This window comes from Schistocerca americana, chromosome 8, assembly GCF_021461395.2.
Source record: "Schistocerca americana isolate TAMUIC-IGC-003095 chromosome 8, iqSchAmer2.1, whole genome shotgun sequence".
Lineage (NCBI taxonomy): Eukaryota > Metazoa > Arthropoda > Insecta > Orthoptera > Acrididae > Schistocerca > Schistocerca americana.
The window spans coordinates 472,451,172-472,466,116 of NC_060126.1; the positions used below are offsets into that span (position 1 = coordinate 472,451,172).

Sequence of the window (14,945 nt, forward strand, 5' to 3'; positions counted from 1 at the left end):
TATGTTTTTTGATTTCTTTCTCAAACTGAAGGTTTGTCTCAGTTCTAACCTCTCTTAAAATTTGTTTTCTTTCTGTCCTCCCTACCCTAAAAAAGGGTCTTTTCTGAATCCTATAACCACTGGTATTTTACCACTCATGACAGTGCCTCCCCCCTTTAACTTTCCTGCTATTTCCCCAGCCAATTTACCCTTCCCCTTCCTGTTGAGGTGAAGGCCATGCCTAGTATAATCCCACCTACTGACAGAATCAACATGAACCACACCAATGTGTGACCCCGCACCCGACATGAGCAGCCGTTCCAGCTCCAAATTAACTCTCTTGACAGAAGAGTTCAAATGAGGTCGGCCATGGCGCCCAAGAACAGATACAAACTCAACACTGGTATGCCTCGATGCTGATGCAATCTTCGCCAGGTCACACTCTATGCTGTACCCAGGATCTCTGTCAATACTGTTACCTGCCCCACCCACTATAACCACGGTGTCTTCCTTAGTGAAATCTTTGCAAAGTGATCCTAAATCCTCTGTCACCTGCTCCAGACCAGCACTAGGTTTAAAAAAATTGGTGACCTGGTATTCTGATCCTAGTTCATCCTGCAAGAGTTGGCCAACACCTCTTCCATGGGAACTACCTAACAACAACACTTTCTTTCTCTTTACTGATTTCCCTACATTCTTACTTTTCAATTTGCTGCTGAAAGTTTGTTGTGCCCTGTCTACACCTGTAACTGCTTGAGGCTCACCAGCTTCTAACTGAAGCAACAGGTCAAATCTATTTTCCACATTCACCATAAAGCTGTCAGACAAAGTTCTAGGCCTGTTCCTCCTGTTGCCTGTTGCCACTTCCCACCTCTCTTTACCCTTCTCCCTCCTTAACCTGTCAAGATCTCCCCTGGCCTTGTCTAACTCAGCCTGAAGGGCAGCAATTTTCCCCTCCTGTTCCAGTATCTTCCTATCTCTACTACAAATCCTACAAAACCACTGATGAGTCTCATTTACTTCCCCTATTCCCACGCCACTACAGTCACCCACATGGAAAAAACTACAGCACCCATCACACCAAAGCCCCGACCTAACAATTCTACGGCAAGTCAAGCACTTTTCACTCATGATAAACGTAATAATTTATTAAGAATAAGTCAGTTAAATTACAGATAAACACGAAAATATGGTTACACAAATTTGGCCTATACGCAACTGTGTGTAAACAAAAACAAAAGTGCAAAGTTTCTGAAACAACAAGTTAAACTTTACGCTACTTTCCGGAAATGCTAGTTAAATAATGAAGAGGTACGCTAAGTTAAATTGCTGGAGAGAGCAAGGAACAACTAAACGAAATTCTATAGATTTGCTGCAGCAGAACGTAAACAGAAAATACGACTGTACGGTCTTTTCGCGTTTTCTGCTATATTACGTAATGAGAAATGAAACCTTAAATGGTACACTTAAACGGCACACTAATACACTTATTTACCACGTAATCAGTACTAATCTATGTGTTTTATAATCTAAAATAACTTATCTTTACGAGAACACCAAACCTCGCGCTAGTCGCTTGATGACGTTACGAGGGGTAGTCGTCCTTAATGTGTTCTGACAATAAAATCACTCTAACATATAGTTCCGTATTCAACACTAGAAAGCAATTGTGCATTACACAGTGTCGCTGTATGAGAGTGGAGCATCAATAATTTTCACGAGGAGTTTTTACACATTAATTATGAAAAAACCACTGCAATATAATTGATGTTCAACTGGTTATGTCAACTGATCTGATTATTATCTGGTTTCTGTAATAGCATTTACTTCTTTGCATTAAGTACTGTATGGGGTCCTTGACTCTATTATAATCTGAACAGTTGCATCCAGTTAACCTTCAAAGACAAAAACTATTAAAATGATTGCTGCACAATGTAAATATTTGTACTGTCATATTTAAGGTTGAAGTACAAGTACAGTGTTTGTGTTCTACTGATTGTTATTTTGAACTAGTTTTCAGCTTATTTGGTCATCTTCAGGAAACAACTGACAAGCTTATGGAAGGAACACTGGTTCTTAGATAAACAAACCTTATAGCCAAAGATACAACCACTTGGATACTGTGTTGTGATCACTCGCAGTTCATAATGTTGAAATTACATTTTACACAATGGGCAATGTTAAACACAATAAATAATTAATTTAAACTACATTAGCGATTAAATGATTGTATAACATAGTAAACTAAACTTTTGGCAATGTACAGTATTATACACAGTAAATAGAATATATAATCTTACATTATTATAGGTTGTATGGTTATGATGCCATACTTGTGAAGTTGTAGCATTGGATGAGAACTATCTGAGATCTAGTAACTTACATTGACAAATAAACATGTTTTATGTTATAAATAACTTTTTATGCAATGGATAATATTAAACATAGTATGTGGTTAAAATATACGGTATTACAGTATTAAAAGTTGTATTGTTGAAGTTTGTCTGGTAAGGAATAGAAAATTCTGCTGTGTTTTGTGTAGCAGTATGTATTGTGGCAGTTTGTGGGTATGTGGTTGATGGATAGTATTATCTCAAGCTTAAAAGTGGGGATAATGCTAAGTATTTCATCAACATGAACCCAGTACCTCCTAAACTGTATGGACTACCTAAACATCACAAGGAAGGATAACCTTTACAATATCTTGTGCCAAGCTACACCACACCAAACTACCAAATTGCCAAATAATTTGATTTCTGTGTGAAAATCAAGACAAAATTTAAATCTAAGTAAGGAATTGTGAATTCAGTAGACCTTGTTAACAAAACTAGAGACTTCCCTATTCCACATAGTGCAAAACTAGTATCTTTTGACATTGGCAGTTTATTTACAAACATACCAGTGAAAGAATGCCTTGATATTTTGACAGTACTACTGTAGAGGCCAGGTGTCAACCCTGTACAAGACAAAGACATAAAACTGGCCATTCAGACATGTTTACAACAAAATTATTTTCAATTTGAGGGTACCCTATACAGACAGAGGGTTTGGAAATGGGGTCTCCTGTCAGTCATCTTCTAGCAGGACTCTTCATGGACCATTTTGAAACAGTTCCTATGTAGTGAGCCTCTCAGTGATAATATCAAATATTGGTACAGATAAGTAGATCACATAGTGTGTGTGTGTGTGTGTGTGTGTGTGTGTGTGTGTGTGTGTGTGTGTGTGTGAGAGAGAGAGAGAGAGAGAACTGTAACTGAAAGACAACTGAGCACATTCTTTGTACATCTAAAGTCACAGCACAAAAACATACAGTTCACCATGTAAATTGGTGAAAAATAAATTAACTTCCTAGACCTCACCATAGACAACACTATAAATACACGTAGCTTTGAAATTTACAGAAAACCAATAACGGACACTGTAATACCCTCATGTTCACAACACCCAATATCTTACAAACATGCTGCCTTTCATTCCATGGTATATCATCTTACATCCATACCAATGTCAAAACAGAATTTTCAAGCAGAATTAGACGCCATTAAATATATTGCATCAAACAGTGGCCATCCCCCTTGGTTAATTGACAACATTTTGCACAAAAACAAAAAATGCTACCCTGTGTGTATGCTCCCTCTGCAGCAACAGTCATATCCAAAACCAACCAGTGTACTATCCCATATTTAGGAAAGCTATCTGACAAATTAGCCGGAACTCTCAAATCCTACAATTATGGAACATCATTTTATGTAAGAGGCACTACAGCCCTTACCCTATTAAACGTAAGGGCAAAAAAGATTTATTAAGTAACAGATGTGGAATACACTTTCAGTGACTGTGACAAACTCGATATTGGTCAGACAGGCAGGGCTACAACAACAAGGCTCATTGAACACAAACACAGCTGGAGATTACGTAAATAAAACTCCACCTTCGGTGAAGGAAGGACACAAATACCAAATTAACGCAGTAGTACTACATGCAACCAACAAAGGAAGAAAACTAAGCCTATTAGAAGCACTTGAGGTACACACACATTTAGCTTGTAGTTTTAAATGATCAATTATAGCTGAGAACATCCCCACTCTTAAGGTTCACATGATGCTGTCAACCAGGCATATAACCACAAACTGCCACAATGACACATACTGTTACAGAAAACACAACGGAATTTTCTGTTCCTGACCAGACAAACTTCAACAATATAACTTGTACTACTTTCATATTATATATTTTTACCATGTACTTTGTTAAATATGACCCAGTGCATAAAAAATTTAAAACATGATTGTTTCTCGAGATACATTACTAGTGCTCAGTTAGACAGTTCTCACCCAATGCCACAACTTCACAAATTGTAGCGTCATAACCATATATGCTACAAAAATGTAAGATCATATATTCTAATTGTTACGTATGATACTGTCCACTGCCTAAAGTTTAGTTTACAATGTTAAAAAAATCATTTAATCTGTGATATAGTTTATTTATTGTGCTTAACATTGGCCATTCTGCAAAATTTAACATTAACATTAAGGAACAAGTATGATGCACCACACTCTGTTCAAGTAATTGTATCTTTACCTATAATGTGCGATTACCTAAGAATCAGTGTCCCTTCCACATGCTAGTCGGTTGTTTCATAGATATAATGTAATCATCTGAAAACTAGTTTGAAATAAACAAAAATCAGTAGAACACAAACACTGTACTTGTTATTCAACCTTAAATATGGAACTGTTCTACCAAGAAGTAATGGAATAACCCACAAATACTATGTACTGTCATAATTGTAATTATGGCTCAGCATTTAGGATGGGGACCGAGAAAATATTCTGTCATTTCGCTAAGATCATAACCGAACACTTCCAGTAACACACAATGAGGAAACACTTCTATACACAAATACATGAGTATAAACACTTCAATAAACTTGAAGAAGGTATTCCTTAAGTTGGGCCTTCAACTGGAATGGTCAATAATCACTTACTGTGATTACAGTTCTATTCAGTTACCTTCAATACTGGTTATAGAGTTCCTTAATAATGTCTTTCAAGTAAACCAATTAGCTCTTTTCTTTGCATCTACACTTACGCAAAGCTTAAACTGTTCACTCATGGAAAATTTATGTGGAGTATTTCAGAAGCAAAAGTAACTAAACATTTAAGGAGTTTAGTACTCCACAAAAGTCATTGATCACTATTAAAGCAAAAAAATGCAGTTTAATTAAGTAGTACAATCAGATGCATTACTACTTAAAAGCATATAGAAAGTATAATCTAGGTATATAAGGAAGTTATAAATAATACATTTTTAAAAACCATCACAAATAGTTCTAGTATATGAAAGGAATCATCTAATTGTCACATTCTATAAGAGATGCTATGCAATATGCTACAACAGCTTGATATACACATATACATGATTCGGTTACTGCCATCTATGTTTACTAAAATCGCATGTGATATATACATTTTTTGACATAAAATGGCATTATGCTTCTACAAAGATGATGTCAGGACTTTTTTCTCTGGTATAGTTCTCATACTTTACATAAATGTATAGCCAAGCTCTAACGATATATCGTATCACCATTTTTGTAGGCCTCTGAAGATGACAGACTAATTTGTTGAAACTGGTAAAGTGAAACGAAAATACGTTTGCCACTTTTGACTGAATTTTATTCTGAAATATATACTACAATTTCTGAATAACAGATATGAATGAAATAACACAAATTTTATTTAGCAGTCTAGGTAGTGTTAAATGATACTGAAAATGAAAGGGCAATATGAAATTCTCCACAGAATCGATGAGGAAAGGAATTTGCGGAAACCAGTGACAAGAAGATGGACAGGATGGTGGGACTTGTATTAACACGTGAGGAATAATTTCCATGTTGCTAGGAGGAGCCCCAGTGGGTGAAATATATAAATTTAATAACTGAAAAGTTATGTGTAGAAGAAACTCGGAGAAGGAGAGATTGGCACAACAGAGCAATTCACGATTTGCTGAATTTCGTCTAGGGCAATCCATCCCCACATGCTATCTACTTCATCTTCCGTACCTGAGCCAAATTAACGTAAATTATTTTTTTCCTTGTTGCAGGATGCATACCCGCTGAGAATGAAAGCGATGCACTTCGTGAACGCCCCCAGTTTTTCGGAGGCTCTAACTGGACTGTTTCTTCCCCTGATGAAGGAAAAGATCAGGCGCAGGGTAAGTGATCAGTCGTTCGTTATCAGATTTTACTCTTACTGCTAATAGATTTGTGTTTCATCCGTGCCTTCTTGTGCTGTAGGTTGTAATGCACTCCAACTTGGACTCATTGCTGGAGTATTTCGACAAAGACATACTGCCGAATGAGTATGGCGGCAGTGCGGGACCGATAGAAATAGTCGCAGGTGAGTTTTTACAGGTCTTGAAGTGGGCATCATGAACTACGTTATGGCTGTCCATATGTTAACCCTTTCCTGCTCAAACTATGAAAAGCTGTTCAAAGGGCTTAATATTAGGAGAGAACATTACCAAGAACACTAAAAACATAGTGCGTTGTTATAGATATATTTAATTTCTGTACAAAACACAATTGCAACGTCAGGGCCCTGTCCGGATATATGCATCGTACGTGACTGGGTTGTTTACTTATTGCTCTAGTAATATCAATTTACATTAACTAAAAAAGCATGAAACCAAATTATAAACTTGGAAACAATCGCAGTAACGCCCTTTCACGTGAGCAGCGCCCTTGAACTCTTTCGAGGAAATGAGCAGCAAAGCCGTATGACAGTTTACTTTTTTTTTCTGTCGTCTGTGGACAGAGATACTGAACTGTCACAGCCAGAGTTCCTGTGCTGCGACAGAGGTACGCAGACGTCCCGACAGAACGCCATTGCATTAATAATTATATCAAGCGTAGTGTGTAGAATCAACGGAGCTAAACTCCAAACGACATAACATGTCAAAATTATTTTCTCGAATTTGTCGTATTCTGAAAGTAGAATTTAAGTTTTTATTGCGTTGTGCGTAATACCAATAGCAGTATAAAAAAATTGAAGATTCCCGCCAAATACTGGTTATTATTTTAGACTTATTGATGAGTAAAACTGCCATGAACGCCCGGATTGTTTTGAATACCACAGTGCTTTAATAGGCATGGTCCTAATGCAGATGTTTACCGGAGTCTTCCTTCGACACTAGAACTGACACACCCTACCAGTTATGGGGGACCTTCACTTTACTTGAGTGCAGAACCACGGTGCAACCCTGCGTTTTCCCAATCGATAGACACATAAAAATACGAACGCTAAACATGGACACACATTCTTTGAAACTGGATAGAGGATTGAAAGGGTCAAAAAATGCAAGTGCCTTGCTTTACCTTGGTGAGACAACACAGGACAAAGGACTAGACAAAGCATGTCTTGGTCATAGAATCCCAAAGTGCGTATTGGTCGACGAAACATATGAGTAATTAGTAGGTCATCTCCTGGAAAGGAACTAAAACAGTCATCAGAGTCTACGCGAATGAATGCTTCGCGATCAACTGTAGCCTTCGGAGACTGGAGGCCTTGTAAAGGATAATTGTAAGAAATCTTCGTACATCCATAGTTGAAATGGAGGACAGTGGGACGTCAGCTGGTATAAATTTATATTAAAAATGAAGAAATTCCTCCAGCTGTATTTAAGGCGTCGATTTTATTTTGGCAACTAGTTTCAGCGTCGTAACAACGTCATCTTCAGGCCCATACACTTGTTGACGTCACCTGCGTGCGGCTGATACTAGAAGTAAGTGGTGAGATGTGGACGTGCCCCGTGTGGAAGGTGGTTAGTTACTAACTGAGGAATAGAGAAGCCCAGCAAGAACATGAGCGGGATTTCTGAGAATATGCGGTGGGTGCGGAGGTTAACGTTCTTTTGACACCTGTGCAGAATGAACGGAAATAATTAACGAAACTCATATTGAACTATCTCTCGACGAGACAACAGACAGAACAGACAGCAACAGATATTAAGCAAGTTAGCAAATACGTAGAAAAGTTGAACGTCAGAGTCCCAAATGCTGCAACGAAATATGTTTAGAAGAAAAGCTGATGAACAAAGGAATCAGAGCAGACTACACATGTAGTAGTGATGGAGAAGGGCAAACCTCCAGACAGGAAAATGTATTAAAGTTCTAACGTCATCCTAAGTGGTCACTTCACCTGAGGAGCGGTAGTAAGTACTGAGTTCCTTCCCAATCGTTGGTACAATTCTGAATAAAAATCTAAGCCATTGACGGCACCTTACTGCCTGGGTCAATGCTAACGTCGTTAAGAGCGTATGAGGAAACGGTGATTAAAGAGAATAGATTTGGACAGATGTAGGTTATCTGGAAAGAGACTCGGCATTGACGAGCTGCGTAGGACTGCAGTTCGCAGCTATAATTATTAGAGTTGAATTTCTAGCTATATTAGCAGCAAATGCAGATTTACCATTTCCCGAGAAAAAAATTCCAAACTAATTCCCCGTTTCTCTCCAAAAGTGATGACAGCTGAAGAGAGGGAGAACTGAGGTCACGAAAAAAGCAAATAGTCTCGGAATTGAAAATTAGTAGTGTTAAGAGTTAGAATTCTGTAGAGGAAAACTGAACGTAAGTATGCACGACTTGGAGTGTAGACTTAATTTATGTTAAGAATGTAGGGGGGAACCTCCAAGACTTCTTATGAGATAGGTATAGAGTAATAAGAATAATAAAATACACGTAAATTTACGAACTTATAAAATGTGATTGAAATGTGATAGCCAAAAAGGCTTATTGCCATCGTAAGGGTGGTAAATAAGACAGGAATGTCGGAACATGCACTGTAAGACGTCAAGATGCTTGTAAAGAAGTTTCTCCACCCCGTAGCAGTCCGAAAAGATAAATCTGCCAAAAACAATCTTTGGAAGATATGAACCACACTACATTCTATTCAGATTAACATTTAGGAAAAAATGTCGTGGACCTTCATGACATAAAGCGGGTTGTATGCCCATTCTTATAGTTACCGAATAGTAATAACCCGATTCAAATTACATAAAATCAGTATAAAACTGGCGGATCAAGAAAGAATGAGACTTCAGGTATTCCAAGCAGTGGTGCCTAGATGAGTCCAAAGAGATGGAAGTACTGTTGAACTAGAATGGAATATGAGAGCCCTTTGTGCTAGGGGCGGGAAAGTCAAGAAAATGCAGTAATTATACATTCAAGACTGTTAAACAATGCCAAATATACAAATAGCAGACAACGGCATAAATTGGGTGGAAAATTAAATCATCGTAAAGTTAAGCGGTGGTCGCAGAAGTGTAATGGGTAAGAACCTCTGAAATAAAACGCAATACAGGAATATCAAAGAATTACCGGTAATTAATGAAGACGTTAGCTTTCAGGCAGCGAATAGGATGTCATATGTAGAGAATGCGGCAGACCATGGCACAATATAATCTAAAGTATGCACTGTCCATTATCGCCATAAGACGAGCAAATTGATGTCAAGCTTATAGGCGATAATACTGCAGTCCATTTGAGGGAGCACTGACTACAATTAACAAGTCATTGAAATATCTTTAGACACGAAAATCTGAAAGATTTAGAACAATTTGGTTAGTTAAAGTATTGTTAAACTATCAAAAAGGCTGGAGTAAAAAAGGTAATGTAAAGTTTAGGGACAAGTTCTTCCCATCTCTTCCTGTCATTTTTAAGCCTAGGGAAAGTCATGAATTTGTGATAAAGATTTGGTTTTAAGGTGTCCAGAAATAAAAGATTTGAGAGGACAGCAATAAAGCAGTGGTACTAACACTCTAGCTCACTGACAAGAATCTCGGTGTCATACTAGATTAAATCAAGAACACCCATGTACAACAGAAGCTGAACGTAAATTCAAATAGACAGCAATTTCAATTAATGACTCTGGTGCAACGCTGAAGATCTTAAGCAACAGGAGTAACACAAGATGCAATGGGCTGCATATGGAAATACTTCTGGTGGACCAGAAACTGAAATAACGGTTGGTGGTTAAGATTTTCAAACAGCTGTGGAACATGACTTCAGATGAATAAAAAGTAGGAAATACGATAAAAACTTGAAAAAAAAAAAAAGGCAACAAAAGCGTTCGTGCCGACTCAGGGGAACAGCGTTGATGAATTAAATTTATAAAATGTACATGTAATAATAATAATAATAATAATAATAATAATAATAATAAAAATAAATGCAGATATCGGTTGCGCAGATGCCTACCGCGTCTGGGTTTCGGAAACGAAGATCTTGCGTTAGCGTGCCCTTTGCTTTTGGAATATTAGAAAACCACAGAGAAAATGAATCGTAAGTTTGAATTTTTTATATTGAGAACTTAGGCGAGAGCCCTGCTAACAAAATTGTTGATTGACGGGAAGAATATCGAAACTAAAGTAATTTAATTCAGTCCACATACAGACAACCTAGATACGTCAGGAGTAGTAAACACTACACTGAGGCAGGAATTTTATTAATTTACCTATAAAAAGGATAAGGTTTTATACGAACTTAAGGGACAAATCGTGGAGAAGTATAATAAACTAAAACTTCGTTGCTAACATGAAATAGCAGAGACAATCTGTAATGGAGTAAGTTCCGAATATTAGAGACCTATAAGGTGAAAATACCGGCCAGCAACAAACTTGTGCTCATTTGAAAAGAGAGGGGGATAAGAAATCAGTTTGCTTTTAGTCGAGCAAGCAGAACGGTTGTAACAGTAGAATATGGAGCCGTGTTGAACTCGTTCAAACACATCTTCTTGTCTGTCTTCTGAAATCCTTTATCGGTGGCAAATACTGGAACTAACAATGTCGAGGGTCTGGGGATAAACTTGGCCTCTGAGTGATACAGAGTAGCGCACGAAAAACCGGCCGCAAGTACAGACTGCTCGCCAGTTATGCACGAATTGTTGCCTGCCACAAGCAGATGTAATAATTAGGCAGTAAAGAAATAACAAATGAGTTAATGCAAGCAGCATCTTCGAAACAATAGGTGACAATGGCGGGCGACAATGAGCAGTCTTGTACTCAGGACTGGTTTTTCGTGTGTGTGTGTGTGTGTGTGTGTGTGTGTGTGTGTGTACACGTAGCTATTGTTCACATGCATTCTCAAAGTCTATATGTGTAAAATATGCACTACAACAATAAGCCCATTTTGTGAACTGTACCTGTTGCAGCGCCGTGGAGGAAGCGGTTCGAGAGCCTTGGAGAATTCTTCAAGGAGGACGGGAAGTACCGCAGCGACGAAACGAAGCGGCCAGGAAAGCCGAAAACCAGCAGCGACCTGTTCGGCGTCGAGGGCTCCTTCCGACAGCTCGTGGTGGACTGAGCCGCGGCCCAAGTACAGTGGTGTGCAGTGCAAGTGCAGCGTGCACCTGCGGGAAGAGAAATCAGACGGCAGTCTCCCCAAGTTACTATCTTACGCGTCATTAAGACTGATATCGTGTGCAAAACGACTTCAGAGCAAGGTCAACCAGCGCATCACATGTGTGTGATAATGCTGGACCAAAATTAACTAACTGCTACCGATTACATTGCTTGAGGAGACGTGACTTGAGTTTGTCAGTTCCTTATTTTAGTCTGTGATTCCTGAGACAGTCAATTCTAAGCTATGAATAAAAGTTTTAAAGATGTTATTTCTGTTTTTGTTAATAAACTGCTGGATTTGTAAAATGATAAGGAGACTTTGGTTTCTCAGATACTGTCAACTGATGAAAAAATTTCTACTGTAATATCACCTATAATAATCGTAACAGGATGTGAAGGTGTTTTAGGTGTCGTAGCTGTGATACCTACGTTCTTTGATAAAATGTACATGGACACTTATAGGGACGTTAATACAGGTGCGTCCACTCTTCATCTTTATGACGGCTTCTGCTGGGGACCCTTCCAGTGGGTGTCTCCGGAGGAAGATCGATCCATTCTTCCTCAAGAGCCTAAACCAGATAAGTTACTGATATTGGGCGCTGAGGCCTACAGCGAAAAGTCTACGTTCTAACTCATCCCAAAGGTGCAACAAAGAAATTCACCAAAGAGCGGTGCAAATTAAGAAGTTATTTTATTTTTCGCTACCAGTTTCGGCAATTCAGTATGCCATCTTCAGGCCCCATATTCACCTCTCAAAATTAGCGATACTGGCATACTGGGGCCACCTGTTTATAGATGTCGTTAATTTTTAACTCAAATGCTTCCTTCGAAGACCTGACGGTAACTGTAAAGGTGTTCCATTGGGTTCACATGAGGATTCCAAGCGGTTCGGCCGGCCAGTCCATTTCACAAAATTATTGCCCACAAAACATTATCATGCATAGATGCTGCTTTGCGACAGGATGCCACGCTGATGAAAGCAATCGTCTGCTTATAGCTGTTCCTCTGCCGCAGGCAATAAACAGTGCTGTAAATTGTGAACATGTCCTTCTGTATTCAGCAGGTGACCTGACAGAATACGTGTCGCTTGTCATAATCGTATCTAGACGCATCAAAGGTCCCATATCACTCAAACTGCACACGCCCCACACCATTACAGAGCCTCCACCAGCTTGAACAGTCCCCTGCTGACGTGCAGCGTCAATGGATTCATGAGATTGTCTCCATACCCGTACTCGTCCATCCACTCGACACAAATTGAAACGAACCTCGTCCGGCCAGGCAACACGTTTCCAGTCATCAACAGTCCAATGTCGGCGTTGACGGGACCAGGCGAGGCGTAAAGCTTCGTGTCGCGCAGTCATCAATGGTACACGACTAGGCCTTCGCCTCCGAAAGCCCATATCGATGATGTTTTACTGAATGGTTCGCACGCTGACACTAATGACCCAGCGGTGAAATCCTGAATCAGTTTGTGATAGGGTTGCACTTCCGTCACGTTGAACGATTCTCTTCAGTCGTCCTTGGTCCCGTTCTTGCAGCATCTTTTTCCAGCCGCAACGATGGCTGCGATTTGATGTTTTACCGTATTCCTGACATTCACGGCACACTCGTGAAATGAAATGGTCGTAGGGGAAAATCGACATTTCATCGCTAAATCCGAGATGCTGTGACCCATCGTTCTTGCGCCGACTGTAACACCACGATCAAACTCACTTAAATCTTGATAACCTGCCATTGTAGCAGCAGTGACCGATCTAACAATTGCGCCAGACACTTGGTGCCAAACACTTTTTGTCATATACAGGCGATGACGACCGCAGCGCCGTGTTCTGTCTGTTAACATATCTCTGTATTTGAATACGCATGCCAATACCAGTTTCTTTGGCGCTTCAGCGTATTAGTTTGCTCTCAACACGTTTTGTAGACTTGCGGGGTATTGGTTGAGCTTTAGTATATTCCTATGATGATAGATGTCGATCTATGGTGACGTACAAGGAAGGGAAGCTCCTCATAAGATTATAAAAACTGAAAGGAAATTCTAATGTCACGCAAAGGGAAACGTTTTATTGAATTATAATTGATGGAAGTGGCCAAATCAACTATGAAAATATGAGTACCACAACACACAGGAGTATGTTAACGAAGAGAGTGATCATCTACCTATAAAGGAAACAAGTGGTCACTATAATAATGAGTTGTATTACTGTAAAGCATTAACACACAATTACGCACTGAGACAAAAAACTCAACATTTGACAAGTGGCTAATGGAGTATGGCTGCGAAATCTAACCTTGGCACAAGATGGGTAATCACGATAAAAATATGAACACCAGTAAAATCGCCAAAGTGCGTGACGGAAGAAACTAGCTGGCTGCAAAACGTTAAAACTGAGCAATTAGCTGCTGACAAGAGTTAACCAAAATTGTGTCTTTACAAAATAAGTGTGCTCCTCAGTACTAAAATACACACATGCTTCGATACGACCCAGAGTCTCGTCTGGCTGCAAGTGTTTAACTCTTTGATCGTCAGCCTTAAATTGTTAACTCGTCCATCATGTGTCCACAAGTGTTCTCTATCTCAATGCTCTGAAACATGGCTGTATCTATCCCAGCAGGGATCTCTCTGGCCAACACACCAGACTTTGCGATTCCTATGCACTATCAATTTTGTAAAAAAGGTTAAATATACTCCATCTCCTGTAGATTTTAGTATAATTAACCAATAGTGATGTGGTGCGGGGAAGATGGCCGGAAACCTCTCACACTCCAGTATACGATTCTGAGGCTGACAACCGGAAAGCCTTACACGAAGACAGGTATGAGAAAGCAAGCGCTCTACAAGAATAAACACAATCAACTAATGACGAGGCCTGTTACAAGGATTTAAAGGAACATTCTTCAGTGAAGAGTCTGGCGAGGCAAATAGCGATTCTCGCGCTGCAGTATACGTGGAGGGCTGTACCAGGCTTAGATGTTTTGTAAAAGAGTTCTTCCCCATGCCTCAAACAATACTTTCCTTGGCAGATAGTTTGCCCTTTGTAACGACAAGAGTGCGAGGAGTGGACGAAATGAATTCCACCTTCGACTACCTGTCCTGAAGCCAGCCCTTAGCTGTGAACCCATTTAGGGCATCCCCTGGCACTTTTAAATAAACTGCTACATCAGCCTCAGCCTGCTTATAAGCTTTCCACCCTGCAGAAATATAGAAAGTCCCTCACAGTAATAACAGAACGCAAAAAGGAGCAGTTAGCTGGCAGTCACTAGTAGTACTGAAAACTGACTGCAGTTGTGATGCATTGTTAGAGATAGACTACTCCGACCCTTGGTATGAGGGTATAAGATCAAGAAATACATTGCATGACAGTTTTGGGAAATATCTACTATGTAACATCCCCTCCCTGTTGCGAATAAAATGGACACTGATGAAGTTGTGGTAAGATTCATGTGTAGCAAAAGTTCATCACGAGCATTTGAACAGTGTGTGGGTACTATTTTTGTTTCTTGTTAAGCATGCTCATTGTCTGATGAGTGTAGTGACATGGCTCAATCTGGTATCAAGG

The 14,945-nt window shown here is 39.4% G+C and overlaps 1 protein-coding gene across 1 annotated transcript in view; it reads left to right on the top strand.

The window, feature by feature from the left end:
• Positions 1–11,694, top strand: part of LOC124545146 (alpha-tocopherol transfer protein-like) — a 157,411-nt gene extending 145,717 nt beyond the window's left edge. Inside the window, exons 5-7 of the mRNA XM_047123976.1 lie at positions 6,088–6,198; positions 6,281–6,383; positions 11,193–11,694. Of these exons, the coding sequence (XP_046979932.1) occupies positions 6,088–6,198; positions 6,281–6,383; positions 11,193–11,344 (366 nt within the window). The 3' untranslated portion in view covers positions 11,345–11,694. The remainder of the gene's footprint in view (positions 1–6,087; positions 6,199–6,280; positions 6,384–11,192) is intronic.
• The last annotated feature ends 3,251 nt before the right edge of the window (positions 11,695–14,945 follow it).